The sequence below is a fragment of the Perognathus longimembris genome, chromosome 5 (genome assembly GCF_023159225.1).
Source record: "Perognathus longimembris pacificus isolate PPM17 chromosome 5, ASM2315922v1, whole genome shotgun sequence".
NCBI classification, from domain to species: Eukaryota; Metazoa; Chordata; class Mammalia; order Rodentia; family Heteromyidae; genus Perognathus; species Perognathus longimembris.
Window position 1 is genome coordinate 12,282,693 of NC_063165.1, and position 15,317 is coordinate 12,298,009.

A 15,317-nucleotide genomic window follows, 5' to 3' on the forward strand; every position below is an offset into this window, starting at 1 on the left:
CCGTTTCTGTGTGAACATAAATTCCTTAGACTTGGGTTGGGGCCTGAGATTCTGCATTTGTAATAGGCCACCAGCTATCCAGTAAGCCTGGAAACAATAGGATTTGAGTAAAAAGAACTGCAAAGACCATCCAAGTAACCATCCCAGAAGAACAAAAGCCTTAAGGAGTTTCAGAGGCATGGAGGTCTGGGAACACAATAAACAGCGTAGCTCTTGTATACTGAGCCAAGACTCAGACATGCCCAGAACCTCTGTTGTAAAATTAAATCTGATCTCATAGTTCTGGCGTGGGTGGAATGCCTGGAATGGATGACGGCTGAATGCCTACAGTGGATGATGACTGATTTATAGTGGAGCTTCTTGATAGGGAAAGATTATCTCCCATTTACAAATACTTCTAATGCAGCTGGGGTGGGGCAGGAGGGAGCTGCACATCATGTAGAGTGCAATGTGTGAACCTCAGTCCTGTACAGCAGACATATAAGCAAATCTCTGTGGAGATGATAAGAAATGGTCATATGAGAAGCCCCTGCTGGTCAAATTTAAAAGTAAATTCTCATTTTGGATAGAAGTTGGAGCTAAGTATTTTTCCACTAGAAGGATCACAAAGAGAATAAAAATATAACAGAAATAGAAGTTTGATCCTAGATGAAAGGAGCTATAAGAAGCCGTGAATAAAATATTCTTCCCCATCCTAAGTGTGTTTAATATATGGAACAGGTCTTTCAGTAATTACAAGTAATTATGGAGCTTGTAAAAGCTTCAGAAGGGATTCTAAAAGAATACTAGGTGAATTTATTAGAATTCAGGTCTTTCTTGCTTGGTAGTCCTTTTATTTTTTAAGAGTCCCTTTCTCTTGATGAGTAATCACGCTTGTCTATTGCTTTTAAAAAAGGAAATAGTTTAGCTATTTGAAGATGAAATCACTACCAAGTATCTGTTGGTGTTGCTTTCTTTGATGACCTTCCTTCCTAAAACCATAGATTAAATATTGCCATCATTGAACTTAGTTAAATATTCCTACTATAAACTTCAAATTTCAAGTAGCTGGTATTATAGAAAACCTTTAACTTTAGAAGTAAATGATATAATTTTGAGCAATAACAAATAGCTTTTAGGAACAAGGAGGAAGGAAGGGAGGGAGGAAGGGAGGGAGGGAGGGAGGAAGGAAAGAAGGAAGGAAGGAAGGAAGGAAGGAAGGAAGGAAGGAAGGAAGGAAGGAAGGAAGGAAGGAAGGAAGGAAGGGAAGGAAGAGACTCTTGGGGGAGAAATGGATGTAATAGTTTAGTAAAGCATTTAGCAAATGCTAGTGCCTAAAAGCTTTGGAAATCCCCAACATAGACTATCCAAGCATTGTAATGCAACATGAAATTAATGCAGATAAAAGAATAATCCATCTGGGCCATGAACAAGTAGAAGGTAGTTTCTTTCTGTATTAGTATCACCCCAGCAGTTAGAGGTCAAATCCCATTCAAAGTGAGCAGTGAGGTGATTATATTAGCCTCTTCCTGTTTGGCCACAGGAACAATTACCTAGGAAAGATATGATCCTGAGCTCTTAATCATGTCAAAAGGTAACTGACTGCCTTAGATATTTTATGATCCCTAAGTTGAACCTTGACACAGTGAATGGTAATCTATCAAATTCATCTTTTCTTCCTCCCACCCTTAAAACCACACTGACTTTATTGTTCAACCAGGGGTAGTTATTTCTAAATCTCCTATGTGAATTTAAGGTAAGAATATGGGTTTCTCCTATTTTGTGCAAGGAAGAAAGAAAAAAAGAAAAGAAAAGCTAAGTGCTTCTCACCAGGATAAAAAAGATGTTAGTTTTTTTAGAATATTTTATCCTTTGACTTGAATTTCCTGAAATTAGTATAATAAACCAGGAAAATTCAGCAGTTTGGTGCCCAGTAGCATGAAATTACTTGCCAATAGTATAAGACATAAAAGAGAAAAGAGGTATCATTACTTCAGCCTAAAATGACCCGTGGATCTTGTATGAAAGAAAAGCCTGACTCAAGATTATCCAAATGTAAGATTTACTTCTAGCATGATTCCCTCTCTTTCTTTTCACTTCAAGAGTTAAGATGGGCACAAAATCCCCTGTATCTGCCCATGTCTCAGAGATGCCTGTCGGAAGACAAAAGCAATAATGATTTCCACAGGGATGAATTATGAATAAGTCGACTTATATCCCCCTTTTTTATCTTTCCACCCGCCTCCTGAAGTGAGTCCTGGTTACTATCTTTACTCCACAAATGAGCACGGTAATGATGACACTCAGAGCCAGCCCCTCTTTTTATCCTATGAGAGGCAAATATAGAAGGGGGCTGGGTGCAGGGAGGTTAATCTACTGTCATCTTGGCCTTGGATTTCAGCACTGGTGCTTACTGCACATGGGATTGTGACAGTAGATTATCTCTGTCAGTTTTCTTTCCCATTAGGTAATAATGCCTGCCTTAGAAGGAGTGTCAAGCGTGCAGAAGAATTGAAGTCATGCTTTAAAGAACTCAGATACTTTAAATGTGTAGAGATGGGCTTTCCCCATAGCTGGATCAGAAAAGACAGGTATCATGCTGGGTCCTCAAGCTGTTCAGCCTTGATAGAGTTGGGTGTAGACAGCCAGGAGCTATGAATTGCATGGCTGGAAATAAGGAGTGGGCTTAGTACATGAAAAAAGAAAAAAAATAGCTAGGAGAGCAATGGCTTAGTCACTTTGTACTGTTATCACAGAATATCTGAGACTGGGTAATTTAGAAGCAACAACAACAACATAAATCTCAGTTTAGAAATAGGCACTAGTAGATTTGGTGTTTGGTGAGAGGCTAGTCTCTCCACTTCCAAAATGGCACCTTGCTATTTCAAATCCTATGTCATAAACAGGACAGGAGAGAGCCAGAACCTAAGCTAGTTTCTTTCAGCTCTTTCATGAGACATTAATCCATTCCTAAGAGTGGAACCCTCAAGACAATCAAATCCCAACAGGCTGCACCTTTTTATCACTACCTATGGAGAATACGTTTCAACATATGAATTTTGGAGAATATTGAGACCACAGAGAGGGATTGAGATGAGAAAACCCCAAATCTGGAATTTAAAAGGTGATAGTAGTGTTTAGTCATGGGTGGTTTGAAAGCGTCAAACCTGAGATTGGAGAGATGGTTCTTCCTTGTTTAGAAAATGGGAAGGCACAGGGCTAAAAGTATGGCTCAAGGAGTAGAGCACTTCCCTACTCCAGTACTGCAGAATCAGGAAATGAGGGGGCATAATGGAGAAGAGGCTTGAGTCCAGCTCTGTCTATTAAGTTCATCGATGGCACAAAAGTCAAGTTAATAGATATTGGACACGCTAAGATATCTTTACTATTATCTTGTAGTATATTTCTTAGAACGTGTAGAGTTGTTTACGACATTGTAGAAAAGAAACTCAATACTGTGAATGCAAGGCATAAAAACTTTCCATATGTATGAAGAATGCATGTGATAAAAAAAATACCACAAAGACATTAAGATCCACATGGCCCAGTTGTCACTAGCTGGCAAAAGTTCTTTTCTGCCAGGCACTGATGCCTATAATCCTAGCTACTCAGGAGACTGAAATCTGAAGATCATAGGAAAGTTCACAAGATTCTTATGTCCAATTAATCTACAAAGAACCAGAAGTGGGGCTATGGCTCAAAGTGGTAAAGTGCTAGTCTTGAACAAAAAAGCTCAGGGTCAGCACACAGGCTCTGAGTTCAAGCCCCATAACCAACCAAAAAAAAAAAAAAGTTCTTTTCTATCAAGGTGGATGTATTTATACCAGTAATTGTCCCAGAATATTGTATCTTTGGGAAAGTTTTTAACAGTCCTGAACATAAGATTTGTAAGTCTGTGATATAAATGCCCATTTAATTTATTAAGTCAGATTTTGGCTAAGTTATTAGCCTTTACCTCTGACTTTGTAAGATGGGAAAAACTTGGAAAGAAATCTAATAGGAATCTTTTATGTATGGGGGAAACATCACAAGCATCAAATACTGCATTTTAAGGTGATGTTATAGTGAATAGGTAAAGATTGTAGCTCAAGTTATACTTCAAAAGGACTACTTATTCAGAGTTCTGTCATTTAAAATAATCTTTTGCAATAAACCTGACTCTGTAGGAGGGTATTAATCGCATGTTTTACTACTGTCCTATCAAGTTGCTTTAACTGAGTATATTTGAATAGAATTTTTATTTTTTAGACAATTGGAGGGGGGTTGTGAACATAAAAGAGAATTTTTAGAATGGTAATAAGATGTTACAAACTAAATTTAAATCCTGGTTTCATTTTCTTCCTTCTCTCTAGCATTAATACTCTCTGATGATGGTTCTGAAATATATAATACAGTAAACTCACAACACAAGTGTAATTGGAAAATGAGATATTCTAATTAATCAAATATTATTACTAGAATATGTGCTGTGTCTCTCATTTTTTAAAAGATAACAGAAAAACCTAGTGAGTCTTTGAGATAATCATAGGAGATGCACAAGCCTTGTGATCATTTTTAAAGTAGTGATTATACCTGATTCAAAATTATATACTATTTAAACAATAAATGTGATTGATAAAAATGTGTGCTTCAGGGGTTTTCACTAGGCCACATGAGGTTCATGTAAGTCAGTGCTGTTCCATGATTGATTTTTGTTTGGTTATGTACTAAAGTAAAGTGTGGAGGGTGTTACTCACAGCATTTTGGGGTGAGAAACTGCAGAAAGGAAAGGCAAGATCATTTGGTCTCCACCCACACTGGTAATACTAGGAAACCACAGTAGTTAGCCCAGTAAGGGCTGAGCACAGCTACCTCTGAAAACACAAGGAAACTGCTCATAGATCCTATTGTGGGTGAACACAGATTTTTCTCAACACTACCCATCCAGAATGCTTTTCTTAGCCATGCACCTATTGGAGAAGACTGGGGATTCGCATGTATGTCCTGGAGTTTAAAAGAGGTTGTGCCTCACCTACTACTGACATGGAACCCCCATGTGCCACACCAGAGCATGCTGTGGGTTGTGATCATTGGGAACTTGGTGACTCTGTGAAGAGAAGGAAGCCACACCTTCGCTCCTTAGGACCCCTCTGGAAGAAGGGGTATAACAGTTCAGTACATCAGCCCAATGCCATTCGTCATGCATTCAAAGCGTCCCGGAGAACTTGTTAACTGTGGCTTTGCATAAGTGGCTCGCCTTCCTCATTCCTTATTTATTACATAGAGATGAAAACCCTTGTGGTGACCTTAAATGACATCCAGCCATGTGTGACGGCCAACAGCGGGAGGGCTGTCTGTTCTTGGAATGGTCATCGTCACTCACCAAGGTGTGCTTTGGTTTTGTGTAGATGAGCTGCTTCAGAAAGAGCAAAACTACTCGGATGATGTCTTGGCCAACATGATCAGTGAGCCAAGAATCAGTTACGGAAACGATGCTCTCATGCCATCTTTGACGGAAACCAAGACCACCGTGGAGCTTCTTCCTGTGAATGGCGAGTTTAGCCTGGATGATCTCCAGCCGTGGCATCCTTTCGCGGTGGACTCGGTGCCAGCCAATACAGAAAATGAAGGTAAGAGTCCCTGGATATATATTCTTTTTAATACTCTTGAGTTGGGATTTTTGTATGGTAATAATATCATCTTATCATTTATTTTAAAAAGTGACTACACACTGAGCACCAATGGCTCACACCTATAATCCTAGCTACCTAGCTACTTGTGGGGCTGAAATCTGAGGACCATGGTTCAAAGCCAGCCCGAGCAGGAAATTCCATGACACTCTTATCTCCAATTAAACCCAAAAAAGCCACAAGTGGTAGAGTGGTAGTTCAGGGACATCCCCCAGCCCCTGAGTTTAAGCTCCATGACTGGTATATTTTTAAAAAAATGACTACTAGGAATTATTATTAAATAATTATTTAAGTAATGTATCTTTATTATATAAGGACGGTTTTATATAATTCAATAAAGTTTCATGCTCCAAAGCAAGGCTTTAGTTGTGATCAAAGCCAACAGTCTCACTTCACAGGTGGCCAAAAGGGATGAGTACAGAGACACACAGTGCTTTGGAGTAAAAGCCGAAGGCCTTTGCCTTTGCTTTCCCAATGAAGCAGGTTTGCATGTACGGGGTGATAGGGATCATTGGAGTCACTGCTTCTATAAAATGGGGACTGACAATGTGCCATTCAAGAAGCAACACTATGTAGAGTTAGGTGTGGTGATACACACCTGTAATCTCAGCCACTCTGGAGGCTAGGATGAAAAGGATCACTTGAGTCAACAAGCAAGCTCAAGACCAGCCTAGGCAACACAGGGAGATGTAGCTTTAAAAAAAAGAAAGAAAAAGAAAATTATATAATTATAAAACAGATAAGTCAATAGCGTATGCTGTATGCCATGTATTGTTTTAATGAGTGTTTTTCAAGTAAAATAATTGCAAAGCCAAGTAACTAAGTTTTTATAGTGGTGATTGTAGGATTTTTTTTTAAATACCGTTAGTGAGAGGGTTTTTTGCTTCTCCAGTGAAAGAACAATATTCAACTTCTATTTTTAAGCCAGTGGCCACTGTAAGTGGCCCACTTTTAACAAACAGACAGAGTAGTATCTCTGTAGTGAACATTTGACAGTCACCAGAATAGTCTTTGTTGGATATTTATTGCTACATGAAAATTTAGGTTGCATTAAATTCTAAGGGCAAAAATAGATAAGCAGATATAAATAAAATGTAGTTTGTTCAAGATTTAGACAGTTTTGCACTTAGCAATTTAAATTAAGGCAGCTGTCCAGATTAAGGAGCACATTGCTCTAAATGTTCTTTCCTGTGAAAGTTCAGAGAATCAAAGTTTTTCTCCATCAACATATTTGTGCACCTGGACCATGTGCTTTTTATTCACCGAGATTCCTTATCAGAAGTATCTCCCTAGGAAAGGGCATCTTCTCATTGAGGGGGGGTTTGTTTGACCATTTTTACATGTTTGGAATCATAAAATTGCAAACATATCAGCAACCTTTATTACTCAACACAAATAACATATTTTTCCAAGAATACAACACAATGTTACCTTGATTTTCTAAGAATAGCAAATATGTACAAGTAATTAAGTCTACACATGAACTCTCAGAATCTCAGACCCAACATCCTTTTCATACTGAATATTTTGAAATGTTTGCTCACACACACACACACACACACACACACACACACACACAAAATATAGTTCTCAATGAAATATTTCTCTTTATAACTAATGTAAGCTAATAAAAAATGAATTACTTAGGTCAGTTGTGAACACCTGTATGTCCTGTAAGAAATCAGAAAATCATGTAGTGTGTGGAACTTGTTGGGATTTTCCTATTCAAAGAATCTTAACATCCTTGATTCCTACCCACCAAATGCAAATAGTATCCTGTCTTTAGTCTAGTGACAACCAAAACCACTTTGACATTCTCCATCATCCTGTGGGATGGTGGGCACTACTCCCTCACAGCTCACAGTGAATGATGTAAATCTGAGGTAAATCCCAGTACTGCCTGTGATTATAGGCAAGTTAGCCTGTCTACATGTGGCCTAGTCTGGAAAAGTTGATATTCATTCCTAGCTCAGAGCTCTGGGGTAAGCATTATGTGAGATGTCACAAGAACCTCTTCACAAAGGATCTGGAATACCGTAAGTACTCAGTGGTACTTGGCTTTTATTTTTAAAGGAACCACAATCTTATTAGGGAGTCTTTTGTCATCCCATCTATAGATGAATCATATGATCTAAACAGTGAGTCAATAAAATCAATAGTGATCATTGCTAAAGATATCTCCTATTTTCCCTTCTCATCTCCCTCCTCCCCTTCCCCAGATGTTTGATTCTGGTTAACTTTGTTTACATAAAAGTGTTCACACACTCCATGCTATTGAAATTATCTTAAGTTCTCAGAGGATTTCCTTTCATTGTCCCTGCAGCCCTTATCATCAGAGTTTCAAATTATTACCAGAAATTTGTTGTTTTTCTCAAGACAAATCAGTTAAGGCCAGAGGAAGGCCCAATGTCTGGTCATTCAGTCCATACACTGGAATATAATAAGTATATTACAAACACGTGTTTCCTGTATTCTTCTGATCCTTTCTGTATTTTAGGGCAGGGAGGTTTATAGAGGGTGGGGGCAGGGAAGCTCCTTTCCCAGGGATTAACAAATGACAGCAACTTGTACTAATGCCTTAGTCTTTTTCTATGCACATGTGTTACTATTCAGTATTTTCTTTAGTAATAATTGGGAATATTTTACCATTTTTAAATTACTCCTATTAAGTGCATACATTTGAGCCCAGAAAATTTCTGGACTTCATAAAACATAAGATTCAGAGGAAATTCAAATTCAAATTCAGAGGAAATAAACCAGGGTGGCAACAGGCGCAGATGCTGTGACCACAAGAACTTTCTCTGCCTTTAAAGCACAGTGCACACTTTCTAAGAGGGAAATTGCTGATATGTGTGCTCACTGCCACCTCAGTTTACCTGTTTGCTCATCATACTCATAAGAATGAGTATAACTTGATGTGTTCTTATCCACAACTGAAGCACCATTTGGGCCTATTATCAGAAAATTCTCAAAAAGTACTCCAGTACTTTTCCAGTACCTCCATTTTACAAAGAAAAGGCGTTGTTGAAGGTAAGGATAGAAGATGAGCTAAGAAAGAAACCATCTTATTCTAATGCACAAACAAAGTACTAGAATCTTCATGCAGGTATTAGAGAATGTTTAATAGTAGGGGGCTGGAGGCATGGCTCAGATGTAAAACAACCTGCCTAGCAACTATGAGGTCCTGAGTTCAAGCCCCAGTATTATTAAAAAAAAAAAAAGCAAGAATGTTTAATAATAAGATAGTTAATAGATGCAGTTTTATAATATTTGGAAGTTTCTGAAGCAGATTCTTAATTACTTGTTCCTCATTACAGCTGGAAAATACAGATGTTGCTATTTTCTTTCCCATATGGGAGAAACAGCTGTATTGGAAGTGATGGTTTGCCACAGTTCATAGATGTTGTAAATGCTGAGCCTGGGCGGTTAGTCACCTCCCTCCCATCTATTCGCCATGCTGCAAATCTGTACATAAAAAAGATCCAGGCCACTTTTTTTGTGTCACCCAACATATCTTGGTGTTATCAAAAAGTTGATTTTCTTATTTTTTGAATACTTGGTTTGTGGCCATGTTCTTCCCCTCACTGTTCCTGCCAGTGTGTGACTTTCAAATTGGATTTGGCTTTGAATGCTTGGCTTCTGAGTGTCAGTGAGCTGTAGAGTTGAAATTGCTGATCTCAAAGCCCTCCATCAAGAGCACTTTTGTCTTCCTTAACACCTGCGCTCAGGTTTTCTACCTGCTTACCTTTCCGTTTGCCACATCTTACCAAAGGGCCTTTTTTCCCCTACAGTGGCTCTGTCTGCCCTTTGGCCATTTGTTACTCCTCAAAGCTTATTTTTCTCTCTTTTCCTTAATTCTTCAAAGACAAGTATAAGCTCCAGGAAGTATTTTCTGGCAAAGAGAAGCTCTTGGAAATGCCAGATGACTGTGGGCAAGGGTGTTACCATTGTGCCCCTGACTCTGTTTTCATTGAGTCGGACCCAGAATGCATACAAAAGAATTGTAAGGAATGTCGGCAAATATAAAAGGAGATAGTCTCATTTCACACATTTCAGCTGAATGTCATTTATCCAGGCAATGCTGGCCTTTTAAAAACCATTGAGAGACTCTGTGGTTTATCTCTTCTACTCTCAAAGGAAGGACAAATTCGATTCACTAAATGGCACATTATGTGGTGAAACTTTGCTCTCCCAATAAATTCATATTTGCATTTCCTCTGGCGATTTAGCAGAATCCTTTTGTAGTTAATTAACTATAAACGGAGATAGGATTGAACTGCTATAAAAGGAGGTATCTTTAAAGTTTACCACAGGGCTGGGTATAATCTATTTTATTTCTAATCAAAAGCCAAGAAACTATCTCTAAAGTAGCTCAGATGAAAATCTGCCCTCCCCCACCCCCTTCTTTGATGTTGCTGTACATCCTGGTGAGTGCTTTTATGAGCAAACTAAAGAGATGAATTGGCAAGCTACAGCGATAAGCCTTTTGAAGTGCTACCCTCCTATTTCTCGATGGCCCAAGATTAGCTCACAGGAATTCTTTTCCAGCTGCTCTTTTTTTTTTTAATCACTTGTTTATTGCACATGCTTTTCCCTGCTCTGTGTTCAGGAGCCACAACTTACCATCTTGATTTGTCTCCTTTGCTTTCTGTGTGTGTCTCTTGCTTCCTGTGCCCAGTTGAGCCTGTTGATGCGCGCCCTGCTGCTGACCGCGGACTGACCACTCGACCAGGTATCTAACCTCACTTCTCTCGGCATCTCGCACTTCCACTTGAGCAGTCACGTTCCATGAGTTCGGAATCACAAGCATGGCAATGAAAGGCCTTGGAAACCAATCTTAAAAAAAAATTGTACTTGCTTTTCCTTATGCTTCAATTTCCCAATTTCCTGATTAAGTCATCTATATGGTTGCTGAGATTTCCTTGGAAAACTCAAAAGAGCCTTTCCTAATAAATGGTAAATTCTTTTCTATTTTTTAAACAAATGGAGAGAATTATGTAGAAATTCAAAAACAGAAGCCCAGAAAGGTACAGGCCCTGGTTGGGACTTTGTGCCAGGAAAATTTCTCTTCTTCCTTGATCAGTACCAACTTGGGTCCTTTTCTAACCAAACTGGGCTCAAATTTTAAGTTACTAAAGTAGACATGATTCCTTTAAAACATCACAACTGGTATACTTCCAGAACCAGCAATACTTTTTTTTTCTCTTTTATAGACTATATGTACTTACTCTCAATGAGTAGCTAAAATAACACAACAGATGTATATGCATAATTTTGCACATAAACTCTTTATTTTTATATAACTTACAAATTCCATTAATATCAAAATAGATACGTTTTTATACTTGCCCAAACATTAACAAGAAATTCATTTTCTGCCTCTGTTCTTTATTTAGCCTATGGCTTGAGGTTAGTTTGAAGAATAATGCTACACCATGAGAAAGATGTACATGTCTGAGACCTGCTCTGTGCACATGCTTGCCTAGCAAACCAGTGTGTTCTGTGAATCAGAAAAAGGGGACAAATTAGTGAATTGAAAAGTTTTTATTTGGAGAGACTTTACTCCCCCTAGCACAGTATCTTCTTGCATTTACTTTCTTCTTTGTCCCTGTGTCCTATGCAACAGTCGAGGAACAGAACACTGACCTTGGGCTGGGGATATGGCCTAATGGCAAGAGTGCCTGCCTCGTATACATGAGGCCCTGGGTTCGATTCCCCAGCACCACATATACAGAAAACGGCCAGAAGTGGCGCTGTGGCTTAAGTGGCAGAGTGCTAGCTTTGAGCAAAAAGAAGCCAGGGACAGTGCTCAGGCCCTGAGTCCAAGGCCCAGGACTGGCCAAAAAAAAAACCAGAACACTGACCTTTTCGTGACATCAACACTGGAAGGTCAGCTTGGCTCCCTGGTTCAGATCCTGCCTGCCAAAACCATCCTTGGTCTCCATCCCTCTCCTGGCCCTCATACAGGCTCAGCCATGGCTGCCTCTAGCCACAGCCGTGGATCAAGGCTGAGAATCTTTGTGGCATTTCTGTGCCTTCCTGCTATGATTCACAGCGGCAGCAGAGGCGGTGGAGTGACACATCTTGACAGCTGGCCTCATTGATTTTATGAATCTCTTGTCTGAAGGGCTTTTAAGGGGAACTTGAATTATAGTGAATCTGAAACCGTTAGGATTCTCCCAGTGTCGTCCTTATTGCCAGTGTCATGGCAGTGAATTTCAGGGAGCCTACAGTTGACAATGCCACCCTGCTCAGCCAGCTCCTAAGGCTCGAGGCAGAAGTCAGTTCTCTTCCCACTGCAACTCAAACCAGCTTGGGACATTTTTTTTAATGGCACTTCAATTTAAAGAAGACACATAGTTTTCATCTACAAAGATAAGATATGCCTTTGAAGCCTCCATTCGCCCAACTTTATCAATTACCTGCACTGTGACAAGTTGGACCTAACATGCCACCAGCCAACTTTCTGTTCTTTTAGAATCTAGCATACAAAGAACATTTCTGTATACTGGCAAACAAAAAAAAAAAAAAAGAGAGAATCTGTTTGAAGAGAACAACTAGAGAATAATCCCTTGTCAAAGCAGGAGAAAGACATGTTTAAAAAATTGTTAGCCTGAAAGTATTATTCTGTTTTGATATTTCACATAAATCAGTCAAGTAAATTGTAAAGAAATGAAATGACAAGGTCCCTGATCTCAGGAGCTTAAAGTCTAATAGAATACCTTTCATGTATTCAGACGTCAGAGAAACACAGAGCTAGCTGAGTGCAAACAAGGCTGTTCTGAGACGAGAGCAGATGGGGAACTAACCCAGCTGTATCACCCAGGGAACTTCCTGGAGTCCGGCTGTGAAAGCTTTGAGGCCTGTGGATTATTAGCAAAGAGGAGAACAATTCCTTATGAAAAATGGAATTACTACACTAGGCTTCCTTGTCCCACCACGTTAAGGCTTGTGTTCCCACGTGAGCTAAGCTACAGTTATAAAGAGAAATATTTGCTGGATATGCATTAGCACATAGGTAGATTCCAATATTTCTTGGGTCCTGTAGTGAGTCCATTAAGCATTTGCCTAGTTTTCCTTATTTTGTAGCATTCATTTGGTATCTTCTTCATCACCTTTTATGAGACTATACACTTTAGTCTTACAGGGAAAATTATATTTTTAGATTTTCCAGACTTAGAAATCCATCTCAGGATAGTTATGTACCATCATTTTTGAGTAATGACTGTTGTCACTCAGAAACAAAGTAAAGGTTTGGGTTTTCTTTTCTTTTACCCAAGCCTATATAGTCATGGTCAGAAGAATGACTTCTCTGAAAAGCTACAGTGATCTCTGAAAAACTAGAATGTTCCAGAAACTGGAACTACAGTAACAACTGCTGAAATCTTTGGTTGCTGAAATCTTGTTAGCAGTTGTCATAGGTACTCCTCCTGGCTTATTATCAGGGGAAAATAGACTCTGAAGAACAGATTACAGGAAAGATATACTAGCAGCCTCTTCACATGAGGTAGAAAGTGAGCTTTCTTCTGTATTGTACTTCTACCATTCTCTATGGCTAATAAAGCAAACCAGGTCTTTAACCCCGTGCCATGCATGAGATATCCTTACAAACATAACTCCCTCAGCCCCAGAGTGAATGACAGGCTCTTTCTATCATCATGATGCAGAGAGAGACACAGATAGACAGATGAGACAGACAGAGAGAATGGAAAGAACTGGATTCTTCCCAGCTTAGACTGGAACCAGCAACTGTCCATGACATTTATTATATGCAGTATCAGCTTACTATAGGTGATCCCTTCATAATAGTTTATTCCTAGTTTACTGTGTATTTTATGAAGTTTGCTTTTAGTGTATACAAAGTCTTCACTAAATGACCTCTATGCTAAACAAAACCTATCAAGAACTATTTTCTTCTCAAAGTACTCAGTTGTAGTATTCTTGAAGTACTCCTAAAGTACTGACCTGTAAACATTAATTATCAGTTATACTGACAAGTTACATGAATTTGGCCATTGTTTGATCACCAACTGCATTCCTTATATTCTTGCAGAAATACTGTATGTTAATAAAAATTTTGAATGGAGAGTTCATTATTACATCAATTTTCTTACTGTAACTGGCTCCCAAATCTAAAAGCAAAGACTAAGTAAGAGGGTTTTCATAAAAAAAATCTCAGAAGTCAGAACTCTTTCACTGCTAGATTCTGATGATTGGAGTTGTAAAGAAGTCATTTTTTTTAATGTTGACAATTCTAATGTAAGAATAGAGTGATGCAGCAAGAAGGTGAGGTAGGAAGACCAGAGCTAAAAAGATGAGAGAGAAAAGAAACCTATCCTGCTTTGATTGTGTCTTTTATGTTTATAATAAAGAGAATGATCTTCTGGTAAGGAAATTAAACATAGATCTTATGAGAAAAATAAGAATTGGCCTCTTATACTAAGTTTCTATTATGTAACAAATAGTTCCAAACTTTAGCAGTTTAAAAGAGCTTTCACAGCTTTTACCAGTCAGCATTTGGAGTGAGGTTTAGCTGAGTAGTTTTAGACCCAGGTGTCTCATGAGATTGCAATGGAGACATTACCAAAGCTACACTTTTCTCTAGGCTCGGCTGGTGAGGCTGCTTTTAGGATGACACCCTTCCATGACTATTAACAGGAGACAAGACCCCTGTGCAGACCATGGCATGGTAGCTGACTCCTATGCAAGCAGTGATCCAAGAGGGGAAGAAGAAAGACGTCTCCGTGCCTTTTATAAGCCAGTCTCAAAGTCACTCACTGTCACTTCTGCCATATTCCGTTCAATGGATGCCAGTTCCTACAATCTCCCCATTCAGGAGGGGAATTTTCAGTTCTACCTCCTGAAAGTTGGGACTATATCACATCTGTATATTTGAAAACTACCCAGATCTCTCTAGCTACTCTGAGTCCTTATCACCCAGGCACATCCCAGGCCAAGAGAAACAGAGGGAGATAAAGAACAGAACCACAATTCGTGGATTTTGTGGGACTCTGAAGGCAGAGAAATAGCAAGAAAGGGATGAGGAGTATAGTTGTGAAAATCAGTAGGGAGAGAAGAGATAGCCTCCCAATCTGCCAGCCGTGCATGGATTGACATGTGTCATGGACCTGCTTTCAGATAGCTTATTAAATGGAAACTTTGTGAGCAGTTGGACAACTACATAAGTTCCCTGGGTTTTGCCAAATTACCTTCCCTTTTTCTCTGCATAGCCCTCATTTTCAAACCAATGTTATTCCTGGTCTGTGGACATGTGATTTTTCCATATCAGCAGGTGATAGACAAGTTTCACAGACAAGATTGGAAGAGCAATTAGACCCAGAGCAAGAAATTAATTCCCACAGGAGCTGAAGGAACCCAGAGTTGGTAGCCTAAGAAAGAAAAAAATCCACAGTAATGTTTCTCCTCTCCTTTAATGTCTGCTAGACCTGGCTGGAAGTTGTCCTGTGGAGGGGAGGGACCCAGCTTGCTCCAGGCAGAACCAGCCTGCGAGGTGCAACTATGGGGAAGTTGTTACTTTAAATGTAGTGGGGACATTCTAGTGGGCAAAACCAACCAAAACTGGAGGCAAACTGATATATTCCTCTGCATCCATGCAAGAGCAAGAACCTGCCTGGGGTAGAAGCTTGGAAAGGATGAATCTTGGTTGTT

At 39.3% G+C, this 15,317-nt stretch overlaps 1 protein-coding gene across 6 annotated transcripts in view; it reads left to right on the plus strand.

The window, feature by feature from the left end:
- Positions 1 to 15,317, plus strand: part of LOC125351537 (amyloid beta precursor protein) — a 198,353-nt gene that overhangs the window by 173,265 nt on the left and 9,771 nt on the right. For 3 of the 6 annotated variants that reach the window (XM_048346371.1, XM_048346369.1, XM_048346366.1), the window contains 2 exons: positions 5,367 to 5,588; positions 10,327 to 10,380. In XM_048346371.1, the coding sequence (XP_048202328.1) occupies positions 5,367 to 5,588; positions 10,327 to 10,380 (276 nt within the window). The remainder of the gene's footprint in view (positions 1 to 5,366; positions 5,589 to 10,326; positions 10,381 to 15,317) is intronic. The other 3 variants (XM_048346372.1, XM_048346367.1, XM_048346370.1) reach the window with 1 other exon arrangement.